At 37.8% G+C, this 16,226-nt stretch overlaps 1 protein-coding gene across 12 annotated transcripts in view; it reads left to right on the top strand.

Moving 5' to 3' along the window:
* Positions 1-16,226, top strand: part of AGPAT4 (1-acylglycerol-3-phosphate O-acyltransferase 4) — a 1,412,586-nt gene that overhangs the window by 503,659 nt on the left and 892,701 nt on the right. For 10 of the 12 annotated variants that reach the window (XR_013830736.1, XR_013830737.1, XM_079939090.1 and 7 more), the window contains one exon: positions 1,791-1,912. Coding sequence is in view for 9 of the 12 variants with exons in the window: in XM_079939090.1 (XP_079795216.1) it covers positions 1,791-1,912 (122 nt within the window). In the remaining 3 variants the exon portion in view is untranslated. The remainder of the gene's footprint in view (positions 1-1,790; positions 1,913-16,226) is intronic. The other 2 variants (XM_079939087.1, XM_079939086.1) reach the window with 1 other exon arrangement.

Here is a 16,226-nt window from a genome sequence, read left to right as displayed (position 1 = left end):
TACTTTACGTGTGACCCTGTGTTGGAAAGTCTCATTGGAAACTCAACAAACTGTGATATTATCATTCATATCATGAGAAAAGGGATAGTTTGTCCCTATAGATAAGATTTTAAGAGAAAAAATCTGGAGCCTTCAAAACTGGGTACAGACACATGAAATAAAATTCAGGAGCAGTGGCCCCTAAATTTCCAATGGTCTTAGATTCTTGTCCTTTTAAAAACTTCAACAGCAAAGTGTGCGTTTAATTTCCCTGTGTTGCAAATACCCTTGGCCAGCTCTTCCGGCAGCAGGCTGCTACTTTGCTGAATAAGTCACAGGGCTGTTGGCAAGCAGAAGAAAATATTGTCCCTCTTTTGAGCATAAAACTAGATTTTCTATTGGGGTTGGCCAAAAGGTTTGTTCGTTTTTTTCCGTAAGATGGCTCTAGTAGCACTTAGTTGTCTTTAACTTAATTCGAATTGTTAGACTGTATGTGACAGCTGTCAAATCAGCGTGCATTTAAAAAAAGATTTATCAAAATTGGCAAAGTGTTGTGTAGCCATTTTAGTACTGAAGATGGAAGAAAAAGGCAACATTTTTGTCATATTATGCTTTTTTATTTCAAGAAAGGTAAAAACGCAACTGAAATGCAAAAAAAGATTTGTGCAGTGTATGGAGAAGGCGCTGTGACTGATCGAACGTGTCAAAAGTGGTTTGCGAAGTTTCGTGCTGGAGATTTCTTGCTGGACGATGTTCCACGGTCGGTTAGGTCAGTTGAAGTTGATAACAATCAAATTGAGACATTAATTGAGAACAGTCAACGTTATACCACGTGGGAGATAGCCAACAGACTCAAAATATCCAAATCAAGCATTGAAAATCATTTGCACCAGCTTGGTTATGTTAATCGCTTTGATGTTTGGGTTCCACATAAGTTAAGCAAAAAGAACCTTCTTGACCATATTTCCGCATGCGATTCTCTACTTAAACGTAATGAAAATGTTCCGTTTTTCAAACAAATTGTGACGGGCGATGAAAAGTGGATACTGTACAATAATACGGAATGGAAGAGATTGTGGGGCAAGTGAATAGAACCACCACCAACCACGCCAAAGACTGGTCTTCATCCAAAGAAGGTGATGTGTATATAGTGGGACTTGAAGGGAGTCCTCTATTATGAGCTTCTTCCGGAACCCAAACGATTGATTCCAACAAGTACTGCTCCCAGTTACACCAACTGAAAGCAGCACTCGACAAAAAGCATCCAGAATTATTCAACAGAAAACACATAATCTTCCATCAGGATAACACAAGACCGCATGTTTCTTTGATGACCAGGCAAAAACTGTTACAGCTTGGCTGGGAAGTTCTGATTCATCCACTGTGTACACCAGGCATTGCACCTTCGGATTTCCATTTATTTAGGTCTTTACAAAATTCTCTTAATAGAAAAAATTTCAATTCCCTGGAAGACTATAAAAGGTACCTGGAGCAGTTCTTTGCTCAGAAAGATAAAAAATTTTGGGAAGTTCGAATTATGAAGTTGCCTGCAAAATGGCAGAAGGTAGTGGAACAAAAGGGTGAATACATTGTTCAATAAAGTTCTTGGTGAAAATGAAAAATGTGTCTTTTATTTTTACTTAAAAACCTAAGGCACTTTTGGCCAACCTAATAAATTAAATTGTTGTATCTTCATTATAATATTTATCCCAGTAATGTTTCAAAATGTTCCTGATGAGTTAGTTTTAAAATTTGTCTAAATTTGGATTCAGCATTGATTGGCTACTTCCTCTGCTTTCTTTTTTTCCCAGCAGGTAGACCAACCTACAACAGCTTTTTTGTCTACTGCAAAGGCCCCTGTCAAGGAGTGCAGCCAGGAAAGCTCAGGGTACGGTGCAGCACCTGCCAACAAGCGACGCTCACCTTGGCCCAGGTAAGGAGATGTGGCGTGAGCCGGCTGCCCTGAAAAATGAACGTGTATTTCCAGAGTTGCCTTTTGGGGTTTCTGATCAGATATCACCCATTACTGAAAAATGGACTTCTATGTGGTTGTAATGGTTAATGGTATTTGAAGTTTCATTTAAAAATATACTGCTCTGTAAATTTTAGGTACTACAGAGCCATTGCCCCCATTTCTTTAATCCAGGCCTATTGAAAGGGACTATAGAGGCTGATTTTATATCAAAAAGAGGTTGGGGGTGTCTTCTAGAAGCAGCCAAGGAGGATCCTTCTAAGATCCTGGAAATGTTTCATATCTCGATCTGTGTGATAGGAACATGGTTGTATGCATATGTCAAAATTTTTTGGACTCTTCATTTAAGGATGGTGCACTTGAGGTAAGTGACCCTCAATAAAAAAAAATGAAAAGGAAAGTTGTGGATCAAGACCAGTATGCATATAAAAACAGGGTTGGAAAGCACAATGTGTTGCCGCCTCTTCTTGTTTTGTGCAGTCCACAACCTGAGAATGGTTTTTATATCTTTAAGTGGTTGGGAAACGTCAGAAGAGTAGTATTGTGTGATGCGTGAACAGGACATGAAATTTAAATTCCAGTGTTGTGATAAAGTTCTGTCAGAACACAGCCCCGCCCACATCTGTGCGCATTGTCTGTACCTTTCTTGTGCCCTAGATTGACTGGATGGCCTACAACACCGGACATGTTTACTCTCTGGCCCTTTAGAGAAAAGATTTGCCAGCTGGCCCCTGATATAAAACATAGGCACAGTAGTTCATGGCTTTAGCGTGATAGTTGTGTAGGATTTGGCTAAATGTGATGTGGATGCCAATGTGTGTAGGGGAGCAGAGGGCATTCTGGTCAGCTCAGTGCTGAGAGCACAGCCCAGGAGGCACAGAAGGATAAAGACTTTTACCGGTGATTAGGGGTTGAAGTGTAGAGCAGCACCCCCGTGAGCACATCGGGCCCCAGTGACGGCTAGAGCATTTAGATTTTATTCCGTAGGCAACAGGAGCAAAGGCAAAGCGTCACAAACAAAGACCATGTATAAAATGATGTTTTAAGACTATTTCTTGGTGCTGTAACAGTTTGTCACTGGGATTGAGGCTGGTGATAGATCAAAGGCAAAGAGGTTAATTAAATCACCTATTAATTCATCAGTCACCCTTACTGGATGTGAGGGAGCATTGTGAAAGAACCTGAAGGATGTACCGAGTCAAGGGGAAAGCGTGGATCTCTGACTCAAGCCTGGGGAAATGGCGGAATTACTCAAAAATGTAATTCAGTTATCATTAAACTTCTGTCCTACATTCCGTGCAATTGTCTATCTGTCTATATTCCAAGAGTCTGTAAGCCTCATAAGATCAGATAACTTGTCAGTTTGGGTCCCTGTCTTATTTCCAACACCTCACGTGGTGTGTTGCCTGTAGTGGATGGCATCTGCGTTTGAACTTTCACACATTGATTCAATAGATCCACAAACTTTAGAAATTCTATTTGGCATTTTATATTCATATGAATCATAGTAAGTATGATTGTTTTGCCACAATTTACTGACTTCCTTCCTTACATTTATATTCTGGTACTTGTATTTTTCTCTAATTCTCACCACAGACCTGAAAAGTAGATATCATTATCCAATGCTTTTAATAAAGAGACTCCACAAAGTTAAGTAATGAGTTCAAAGTTACATAGTTAACAAATGTTGGTGCCAGAAGTGAAAAGTCTTTTCTGTATTTCTCCAAAGCCCTGGCCCTTTTTTAGGATAGATTGCTTGCTATACAAATCTGCTAATAAATGTTCTATTATTCAACTACTTTCCTTGTATTTAAAATATCATTCAAAAATGCTCTTAGAAAAAATACCCTTAAAGATTAAGAAAATAGAATCAAAGATGATTTGAAGATTATTTATTTAATCCAGAGTTTCAGTACAGTTACTAGATGTAGCATAACTGGTACCTAACAAATAAATAGACCAGGCATTTCGGTTTTTTATTAATATCAAAAGATACACACTCAGTAATACCTTCAAACAATATCTCTTGAGCAGCTGACTAATCACACTGGCAGTTGGTCTGCAAGTTTAGTCTTAGAAATGATGGAGCAGGTGTGGGACTTTGCTAAGAGGAAGGGTTTCTAAGCAGAGAATAGAAAACTGATAGGTTTCATTTGCCCAAAATTTATAAAGATCTACAACGTACACAATTTCCTCTGGTCAGGAAAAAGAAGAAGAAAGAAATAGGATCATGCGTAGCTGACTAGTTATAGGGAACAGATTGTGGTTTACCTGAGCTTCTGCAAGGAGCTTTTTAATACACAGTGAGGAAAATTGGAACCTACTTACCCACCTGGTTTATTTTTTTAAATCATAATTTTATTTTTTCTGGTTAGAAGAAATCTGTCTGCAATAAGCCCCATGCCCTTCATGAGTCTTAATAGTAGCCTCCTAATTATTTTTTGCTGTTGTTGGGTATTTATCCATAATTCCAACATTTCCTCAACACTATTTAAGTTTTACATGTGAGAGAATGAGCCGCCTCTCATACGTAATGCTCTTAGGTTGAATTGTTGAAATGTTTCATATTTAATGTGAAACTCGTAATAAATTGGCAAGAAAGAAGGACAGCCATTTCTGTCACAGTGTTAAGGATGGGGAAACTGAGGTCTGAAGTTTTGGCCTGACCTTGAGAGTAAGTTGAGAATTAGCTTACAGAAAACACCAGGTTTTCTTCTGTCTCCAAGTCAAATGATCTTCTTTAATTCATGGTGACCTTGACCAGGGTTTCCACTAACTGAAATAGCCTTTAGAAAAATGAACACTCACTGGAAAACATTGAACAACAACTGATTGGAAAAACATGGCAGGCAGCCAGTTTTCAATTGCCTATTCAAAGATGGTCCACGTAGGTCCACACAGAAACGACACGGGGTTGACCACAGAGGGAGGTGGCTTTATCCATGCATATACATTTCTGATTGTCTTCTTGAATAATAAAATGAATGATTTTAAATAACCTATGTCATCACTGTTTCCCTCATTAGTGTGGAAAATCAAATGATGTGTAAATCATATGCTCAGAACCTTTTTTTTTTTTTAATTCAGAAAAGTGGGCAGAAAAAATAAGGTTTTCCAAGATGCGTAGACTATACACTGTTTTTAGAATAACTAGACATTAAAGAAGGAATTCATATTGGAAAAAGAAACAGCACTGAGAGACTTAAAGATTCGTTCCCCTCTCCCTTTCTCCTGGAATCCTGCCAAATTCAAGGTTAGAATGTCAATAGGCATGGTTCCTCCTTCTGTCTGTCCTGTTGTTAAATTATAAGTGTGTGGGGTGAAGAGCGAGCCTTCTGGTGAGGAAGAAAGGTCTTAGCTCAAGCTCTCAAAGATTTCCCAGCACCAACGTATATAAACACAAGACTACCAGAGACTGTGTGACCTGTTAAAAAATTTGCCTGGGCTGGTGAAATTTAGGTAGATGTGATGTTGATGATGAGGATTCTGTCCCAGGGAATCACCTTAAGAGGGTTCCTCCTCCTGAGTCCTGGAGGCTTCTGCTCACTGAGTCCCAGCGGTGTTCTCTCCTACGCTGGGATGACATGTCCTGTCCCTTCTCCCATCATGCTCCAGCCGTTGCCCACAGTCTAGATGGGTTGTACCTCCTGTGGAAAACAAAGCTTCTGTGATAGGAAGAAACTACTTTTTCTAAAAGGAAACAGGCTTAAAATATGATAAGGATGTTTATGAGTAAAATGATTTATTGACTCTAAAAATAATTACAAGATAGAAAGGATGTAGAAGTGAGATGAGAGAACACACAGAACATAGTGTTCTGCCTTGGAATACTGTATGGGGCTCTGAATTGCCTGAGAAGGAAGACCTGGAGAGAATGGCCTCTGTGGTCCTTTTGTCCATCAGATGTTCTGCATTTGAATTCTGGTTCTGTCACTTACTGGCTGTGTAACTTGGGGCAAGTTGCTTAACTTCTTTATGTCTCAGTTTCCTTGTCATCAATTGGAAGTAAAAATTTCATTAAAGCTGTGAGGGTTAAATGACTTAACTCATTAAAGTATTTAGAACAGTGCCTCGCACATAATAAACATCTAGAAACCATTAGCTCTTACTGTCATTTCTTCAAGTGAAGAAAACTTTTGATTTTCTCCCAGAAACACTTTGAAGCAACTGCTGAACTCACAATGTAAACTTACACCCTTAAACTTACTAGGGCACTTCAGTTCTGATTAAGTTACAAATTGTTAATACCTCCAGCACAAACTCTAGGTAACCTGAGTTACCCGCTATTAACATCTTTTTGTTTGCACGCAGTTTATTAGTCTTAAAATGAATCAGAAGCCAGGAGATTACCGCAGCCACGAACTGTGGATGATTTTTTTTCCCCTACAATCACTGTAATTACTTTATCTCAAAAAGAACTTTATCTTTGCCACTCTAATAAGATACTCTGCTGTGGAATAGCATTAAAGCTAAAAGGTTTCTGATGATAAATGGTGAAATAAATAGAGTAAGTTGTACAAATGCCTGACATGATGGACTTTATTTAAAATTGGTTTATAGATTAGGAACAATTTATGTGAGGAAATTTATTAAGAAATATACTCTAAATGTATAACTGTTCCTAAACTTAATATTTGTTAGAGATTAATTGTTGACCAGGAGTCTACTTACTTCCCTTAATATCAAAAACCTACTCTTACGTACATAATAAAGTCACATATGTAATAAAACTGTAGATGAGAGAAAAGGAGAATGGACAGAATGGCTCCTTGGACTTGGCTTGAGCCCCATGGTTCAGGGGAGAGTGAGAGCAAAGAGTGGACAAAAGAGGTTTTTCATCATAGTCTGTGTGAGAATCAGGACAAAAGCAGAGCCAGGCAGGCTTGGGGACGAGAACGGAGCCCAGCATCATTCTGACACCAGGAAGATGCTGGGTAGGACTGCCAGATTAGCACACAAATATACAGGGTGTTCACCTAAATTTGATTTCAGATAGACAATGAATATTTTGTTCATGTATAAGTATGTCCCAAACATTGCATGGAACATAACTATATTATTTTTTTAAATCTGAGATTCAAATTGGCATCCCCTCCCTGGCTGTGCCCCTCCCTCTTTGCCGGGACATCTGTGTAATGATTATTGGTGCTGACCCCAGGGAGGCCCCTCAGTTGGCTCTTGGTCAAGCTGCGTAGGCAAAGCAGCAGCTGGAGGAAGAGATGAACAGCAAGAATGTCAAACAGAACAGCCGGAGCTGGCAAGCTTGGTAGTGGTCACGTGTGGGGAACACTCACCTGGGGATTCTAGAAGTAACTGGGGGCCTCTGAGGCGTAATGCCAACATCCTTGAGTGAGAGTAATCAGCCAGCAGTCATTGGAGTCACAATCATAGATGGAAGTGTTTGTTTCTGAAGAACTATAGACAGTTATTAGTAAACCAAGGGAACTTCTCATTAGAAAAACAAACAAAAACAATAAATATGTTCTTGTGGATTGGAAAACAGTTCATTTTTCCTATATTACAATGATATAAACATTTAATAAAGAGTTTACAAACAAAAAGTGAAAAAATATAAAGTTGCCTATTGAAATAGATAAAACGCTATATATACATATAAAACTGTGTATGAAATAAGTAAAATGCTATCCAGCTGAGCTGCAGGCAGCTGTAGCCAACAGCTAGTCACTATGTTATGTTCACTATTCACTGTGTTATGTTATTTCAACTGTAGAAATTCCTACATTGAGAACCTTTATCATATGCTTAATATTTCAGAACTAAAATTTTCTTTGGTCATATGTTATTAGTTGGAGTGATTTCAGTAAATTGAATCCTGCATAAATGTTGGTCAGTGTTGGTAATGCATTGACATTTCAATCAGGCTAATAATTTTCAGTTGGACTCCAGTGGAGGAAGCCTTTCTTTCACTGCTTCTTTTTTTGGTGACTCTCTATACTATATTAGTAGCTGACTTTTTTAAAATAATGATTTTACTTTACAAATCGTTAAGAAAGAGGCAAAAGAAAATAATCTTGCAGATGCATATCCCCAGTGCATATTTTTAGAACACCCAGTAACATCAGAAGTCCCTGGAAAGATGGGCCCTTACCAGGCATGTACCCTGGTCGTGCTGTAGTGTCTCACCGTTTGCCCTTTGATACCCAGCCTTACTCCTGACCTATGATGCTAGTGTGAAAATCTCAAAACCGTGGGCAGGAAATTTAAATCATGCCATTCTGAATGTATGCATATATATTTTAAAAAGTGTGTTGAATTCTTTATTTCCTTATTCCCAAAGGAATAAACCAATAAAACCAAATACTTTGGTTTATTGTGTGTATATGTATGTGTGTGTATATAAATATATATATTTATATATATCATGAGGAATGAGTATTATTAATAGCTATTATTGAATGTTTACCAGAAACCAAGATCTAAAGCAGTTTACCTAAATATCCCATTTAATTGTTATGTTGTTTGAATAGTGTTCTAGTTTCATATATATGTATGGTTATGGCAATGAGGTACATATTGTTATTTACTTCATATGGAAAATACGATAAAGTTTTCCAAAGTCTGTCAGTCAATACTGACATGTGGTCATTAATCTGTTTAATTGGAATTTGGTTCTGCTACACAGAATTTTATTCACTGTTCAGAATGATAGCGTTAAAACAATTACAAGAGAAGTATCTATTGGGACTACAAAGGACATTTGACAAAAATCACAGCCTAAATACATTTATAAAACATAAAGGAAAAGATAAGATTTTTAAAGAAAGTTTATTATATACTCTATTATTTCATTTTAAGTGGTAGTTAAATGTATCATGTTTTAAAACAGGGTTGCTTTGTTTATTGGTTAACAGCTCTGTTCACCGGCAGTGATAGAACACGCTTTCGCCAGCGGCTGACTTCATAAGGACTTAAGTGTTGTTTTAAGCATTGACTGGGTTGTTTGTACCTTTACTATCCACCATCCTTCATGTCATAGAACCAGGTATCGTGGTATTGAGTCTGCAGGCCGGGCAGGGCAGGACAACGGGAAACAGCCATGCTTGTCTCGTTTATTTGTAAAAGGAAGTAATAATATTGATAATTTTTAGAAGCCTCTTTTCAGTCTTCCCCTTACATCACATTGTTTATAACTTGGTCATAGACCCACTAATAATTACAAAGGAAGCTTGAAAAGCAAGTGTTTCCCAAAGTCAAACAGCATAGCCATAATTGGCTTAGGCCAGTTTATCTGAGGGTTTCAGTCCATTGCTTCTCCAATCAAAATCATACTTCTGCAAATAAGGAGAGAAGATGAGATGGATATTGGATGGGCAAATGACTAATGGCTGCCGTATTTGTAAATGCATAATTATTTTAGATCACTTTCATGGACTCATCAGTTTCTTTACTAAGTCTAAATTTTACTGTTATATACTCTATTTGTATCACTATGGCTACGCAAGGGATTTGGCCAGCCTTGAACTTGTTTTTGTGTGTGAAATGCCACTGTTGTTTCAGTGGTTGTTTCTACACATAAATGTATCTCCATGGTTTTCTACAGGATGAAATTGATATATTATCCATTTGACCACTTAGAAGCGTTATCAAGAATTGTGGAAAGAAAAAAGAAAGATCTTCAGGGCAGTGGGTTAATTTATTTGTTCTTTGCTTAAGAAGAAAATGGCCTAAAAACCTCATTGGGGAAAGATAAACAGAATTTAGTAGCTCTATTGTACTCTATAGTAGATCCTTTGTCAGTGCTTTATAAAGAATGAGCATATTATCTAGCGCTAATAAAATGTGAGGGGCAGAAGAGTCGCATTGAGAGACCTACAGAATTAGGCAAGATAGTGCAGATCAGGACTGTGCTATGTTTTTTCACTTATTTTACAGAAGCATTGGTACTTACGCAGGCATGCCATTTTCCATCTGGGAATACCAAGCTACCTGCATAAATGTATCATTGAAACCATATGAGAAATGGAGAGGTCAATTGACTTCACCTGGGTCCACAGTGAGAAAGGAACCAAACTGAGAATTAAATCTGGGGAACCAGAGTTACATTCTAACTGAAACATCCATATTAAGTTACATTTGTTTTCTTACTACTATGGAGAGAGAGTAGAGCCTTACTCTGCAGCCTTTTCCCGAAAAGAACCAAATTTATTAGACTACATTTCCTAAAGTGGGAATGGATATTTGGGAAAGGGACAGCGACACACAGGTGTTTTCCTTCAGTGAGGAGAAAACAGAAGAGCATCGGTACACCTGGAAAATAGGAAATCATGAAATTACAGAGGAGGCTCTCGTGGATTATGACAGTTTTTCAGTGACTAGTTGGCTCTACTGGCTTGTTGGAGGCATAATACTAACGAAGTTAGAGTCCTCGGCATGAGTCCTGCAAGGGCCACTTGCCTCTCTGAGCCCTGTTATAACGCTGCTTGTACTGGAACTGCCTGGAGCTGCTTTATGAGAAATACCACTGGGCATCAAGGCTTAAGAGCTCAGCAAGCCCCATCATGAACAATCCTGTGTTCTCAGCTCCTGACCGGTGGCTACCACACTTGCTCTCTCTGAATTGTCATTTCTAACCACACCTCTTGACTCTCCAAGCTTAACACCATCACTGTTCCATGAAGAAGTACCTATCTGCATTGCCCCTTTTACCTTTCTACAGTTCAGGCTTCTTCTTGAGAATATTTTCAATCAGTCTTAGCCTGTCCACACAAGTCCTATCCAAGTTCAAACAGAAGTTGCTGGTCTTGCTTCCCAATACATCCCGATTCTAATAATGATTTTTCTTTCATACTCTTGCTCTACCACTTGTGACTCTGAAGCTGTTCATAGAAAAGTGAATTTCATTGAGGGAAGGAGATACTTTCTGCCTTTCTTACATTTGAAAGCCATGAATTTAGTAGAGAAAGGAAGACCTAGGAAGTGAATCATTTTAACTGCTTTAAACATATGAAGGGCTGACAGATGGAAGACTCCCAGGATTTTGTTTTATTTTCAGAGAGCAGAGCTACAGTTTATGGGTGAAGACAGATTTTAGGTCAAATAACTCTCTTCAATTAGAGTGCCATACAATGAAGAGAGCTAGCTAACTGGAAAAGCAATTGTTCCTCCATTACTAAAGGTCGTCTAGCAGAAGACGGATGACCAAACACCAAGTATATATTATAAGAGCAAGTTTTTTTATCAGGAGGGAATTTAGATTGGATGACTGCAAAGTTCATTCCTACTCTAAGATTACAGATAGGTTAAGGAAAACAGTGACTATGATGCCATTTGTTCAGTTATTCATTATTGCACCACACAGGTATAAACATCTCCTATGCATCAGGCACTATGCTAAAGCACAAAGGTGGAAAAGCCATAGTCCCTGCCTTGAGGCACTGAGTCTAGAAATGGAGTAGAGTAAAGGGTACCCAATTAACAGAGTCCTTTATTTTTTTGGTCACACTCCATTCATTTTTGTGGTCACACACATATACCATCTTTACTATGTCTGTTTATACAAAGCTTAAATCTTAACTTTATGGCAACATTACACAATTTACAGATTATATCACATTTGTTTACACTGACCTTCTACACAAACCACTTTAAATAGGGTATCCTATTAAGTAAGAAAGAGAAAAAAACACGTTTTTTTACTTACTTTTAACAGATTATGAAGGAAAAAGCTCATCTGTCCATGAGATGAGAATGCCAGCTTTAAACGATGGCTGTATCTGATTAACTGTAGGTGATTTCCTAGGCAGTAGGGCAGTGGATGTTTATTAGGATGGCTTTCTAAATTAATATGAAATTCCCAAAGCACAACTGAAGATTTAAAGAAAATTCTGGGTCATTTTGACACTAGATAGAAATACAGTTCATGAAACTAGTTAGGAGAACCCTTAGTTTACTCATACTAACAAGTGACTCAAAACTACTGGCTCCAAACTACTCCAGACTAGTGGAGATCCAAATGATCTCCACTCAGTCTCCAACACACCACTCTTTACATATGCAATGTAGGTGACAAATTTTGAAAACTGTATCATTTGTTGGTCAGAGGTGTATGGAAACTTTGTACTTTCCACTCAGTTTTGCAGTGAGCCTAAAATTTCTCCAGAATAATAAAGTTTATTTTTAAAATTCTATCTCTAGTTTTTAGATACATAAATCTGTGTATGGAATCAGCACCTCTCTTGGTTTACCACCTCTATTGTATCTGGTGCTCCAGTTGAAACCTCTGATGTACTGCTCTATTACATAAGCTGAATCTGTAGAGCCTTTAACAGTTTAAAAAGTATTTCCATGTGCATCATGTTGATTTATAAGACAACCATGTTAATTGGGAAAAGTAGATATCACTATCAGTTTACAGCTGAGAAAACCCTACAAGCATCAGAAAAAAAGAGAATTACCAAAGAGATAGTATGAGATGGGGCTCTAGCTTGAACCCATATGGTATGGAAACAATCTGAGGATTTTCTCATTCTGCTACATCACCTCCTCTCTTACCAGAGAGTTAAAAACTTTTAGTTGGTAAAACATCGTTCTCAATGGTGAACAACTGAAACCATTTCACCTAAGATCAGGAACAAGACAAGGTTGCCCACTCTCACCACTATTATTCAACATAGTTTTGGAAGTTTTAGCCATAGCAATCAGAGACGAAAAACGAAATGAAAGGAATCCAAATTGGAAAAGAAGAAGTAAAACTGTCACTGTTTGCAGATGCCATGATACTACACATACAGAATCCTAAAGATGCTACCAGAAAACTACTAGAGCTAATCAATGAATTTGGTAAAGTAGCAGGATACAAAATTAATACACAGAAATCTCTTGCATTCCTGTACACTAATGATGAGGAATCTGAAAGAAAATTTAAGGAAAAACTCCCATTTACCATTGCAACAAAAAGAACAAAATACCTAGGAATAAACCTTCCTAAGGAGACAAAAAACCTGTATGCAGAAAACTATAAGACACTGATGAAAGAAATTAAAGATGATACAAACAAATGGAGAGATATACCATGTTCTTGGATTGGAAGAATCAACATTGTGAAAATGACTATACTACCCAAAGCAATCTACAGATTCAAGGCAATCCCTATCAAACTACCAATGGCATTTTTCACAGAACTAGAACAAAAAATTTCACAATTTGTATGGAGACAAAAAGACCCCGAATAGCCAAAGCAGCCTTGAGAAAGAAAAATGGAGCTGGAGGAATCAGGCTCCCAGACTTCAGACTATACTACAAAGCTACAGTAATCAAGACAGTAGGGTACTGGCACAAAAACAGAAATATAGATCAGTGGAACAGGATAGAAAGCCCAGAGGTAAACCCACACACATATGGTCACCTTATCTTTGATAAAGGAGGCAAGAATATACAGTGTAGAAAAGACAGCCTCTTCAAAGTGGTGCTGGGAAAACTGGACAGCTACATGTAAAAGAATGAAACTAGAACACTCCCTAACACCATACACAAAAATAAACTCAAAATGGATTAAAGACCTAAATGTAAGGCCAGACACTGTAAAGCTCTTAGAGGAAAACATAGGAAGAGCACTCTTTGACATAAATCACAGCAAGATCCTTTGTGACCCACCTCCTAGAGAAATGGAGATAAAAACAAACAAATGGGACCTAATGAAACTTAAAAGCTTTTGCACAGCAAAGGAAACCATAAAGAAGACGAAAAGACAACCCTCATAATGGGAGAAAATATTTGCAAACGCAGCAACTGGCAAAGGATTAATCTCCAAAATATACAAGCAGCGCATGTAGCTCAATATCAAAAAAAAAAAAAAACAACCCAATCCAAAAAAGGGCAGAAGACCTAAACAGACATTTCTCCAAAGAAGATATACAGATTGCCAACACTAATCATTAGAGAAATGCAAATCAAAACTACGATGAGGTATCACCTCACACCAGTCAGAATGGCCATCATCAAAAAATCTACAAACAATAAATGCTGGAGAGGGTATGGAGAAAAGGGAACCCTCCTGCACTGTTGGTGGGAATGTAAATTGATACAGCCACTATGAAGAACAGTATGGAAGTTCCTTAAAAACCTAAAAATAGAACTACCATATGACCCAGCAATCCCACTACTGGGCATATACCCTGAGAAAACCATAATTCAATAAGAGTCATGTACCACAATATTCGTTGCAGCACTATCTACAATAGCCAGGACATGGAAACCACCTAAGTGTCCATCAACAGATGAATGGATAAAGAAGATGTGGCACATATATACAGTGGAATATTAGTCAGCCATAAAAAGAAACAAAATTGAGTTATTTGTAGTGAGGTGGATGGACCTAGTCTGTCATACAGAGTGAAGTAAGTCAGAAAGAGAAAAACAAACACTGTATGCTCACATATATTTATGGAATCTAAAAAAAAAAAAAGTTTCTGCAGAACCTAGGGGCAGGACAGGAATAAAGATGCAGATGTAGAGAATGGACTTGAGGACATGGGGATGGGGAAGGGTAATCTGGGATGAAGTGAGAGAGTGGCATTGATATATATACACTACCAAATGTAAAACAGATAGCTAGTGGGAAGCTACTGCTTTGCACAGGGAGATCACCTTAGTGCTTTGTCACCACCTCGAGGGGTGGGTTAGGGAGGGTGGGTGGGAGGCGCAAGAGGGAGGGGATATGGGGATATATGTATACATATAGCTGATTCACTTTGTTATATAGCGGAAACTAGCACAGCATTGTAAAGCAATTATAATCCAATAAAGATGTTAAAAAAAAAAAAAAACTTTAGTTGGTACATCATTATTTTTAACACTGCGTGCTCCATGAGTTCCCTAAGACATTTAAAATATTTTAAATGTGCAGGATCACTGTCACTCTTTTCTTCTGAGATGCTCTTATATTTTCTTTGATTTATATTTTGAAGGTTCCGTCTTTGCTGAGGCCACAGATGCCGCTGACGTGTTCTTCGCTAAATTTCATGTTATAGACATTCCAGCCATCTATTAAATTCCATCTCATGGATCAAGATAATAAGAACTGCAGATTAGCTGAAATGTGGGCCCTTGATACCACAGGGCTGCTGTCATTTAGACTAAGCTATTGCTCACCAGTCTTTCCTGGGGAGAAAAAGATCTTCAAATCACTCATAATGAAGGACACAGGGAACACTGGAGTTTTACACTCTTAACCTGAAATGTTGTCCTTCCTAGTGTTTTCGTAGGCAACATTAATGACTTTTAATATGGACTTAAATTATTTTAGTTATAATTTGGAACATTATTTTCAGCAATGAATTTTTGTTTCTCTTATTTGGAAAGCTATGATTTTGAAGGGGAATGGGAGTAAGTAATATAAGTACAAATATTAGTTTCTATATTTGATTTTGGTCTGTCAGTAACTGGAAGAAAACACTGCAAATTTACGTGTTACAAGTTGACATTTACGGAATATTTGCTTTCAAATGGCTATGTATTATGTTGAACTTGGGAAATTGCGATGAGAAAAAGAAACTCTGTAAGATTGGAAAATGTGCTGTGGTGTTAGTTTAGGTGAAATACATGCTAAATAACATCACAAATCTAGGAAAATGTCAATTTATATGTTCAGAAACACAGAGCCCTCTGTAAATTTCATAACAATGTCAATTTTGTCTTATTAGATGAGGCTTTCTTAAGGTTTGTCAGAAGAGAAGCCCAAGGTGGAAAAAGCATAGTTTTTTTGTGTTTGTTTGTTTGTTTTAGATTACAGTCTTATGTACAAGAGTTTTGAAATAAATGCCACAATGGTTGGCTTTACATTTCTCAAAGATCTACAGACAAGTATTTCTCCACCTGAACATATTACTCTAAATACGCACATTTCTGAAATTTTAAAGTACATGTGGAGTGTGCACCTTTAACTTCACTGGAGCATCAGGATGGAGGGAAAGTCAGAGGTGGGAAAGCTCAAAGAAGGAGATTTTGGAAGAGTGATGAAGAGAAGGAAAGGGCAGTGTATGTGTTTATTATTTTATTGTAACATAAATATAGAGCATACCTGTTATCATAGAATTCTGTTGGTCAGGAATGGTTTAGCGGATTCCGGTTGGGTCAGTAAGATGGGCCTATTTGGATTTTATATTTTAAGTGTATTCTCTATAACTAAGGAGAATGAGGAGTGGATAAAAGGAGAGAGAGCTGTGGTTACTCAGCTGTTTCAGAAATGAGATGTGTGGTCGGGGCTCAGAGGAAGTCACACTGGACCGAGTCAAAGTTCAGAAATATTTCATGGTTT

This window comes from Stenella coeruleoalba, assembly GCF_951394435.1.
Source record: "Stenella coeruleoalba genome assembly, chromosome: 12".
Classification (NCBI taxonomy): Eukaryota; Metazoa; Chordata; class Mammalia; order Artiodactyla; family Delphinidae; genus Stenella; species Stenella coeruleoalba.
Note: the sequence above shows the minus strand (reverse complement) of the source record. Positions and strands in the feature narration are given on the sequence as shown.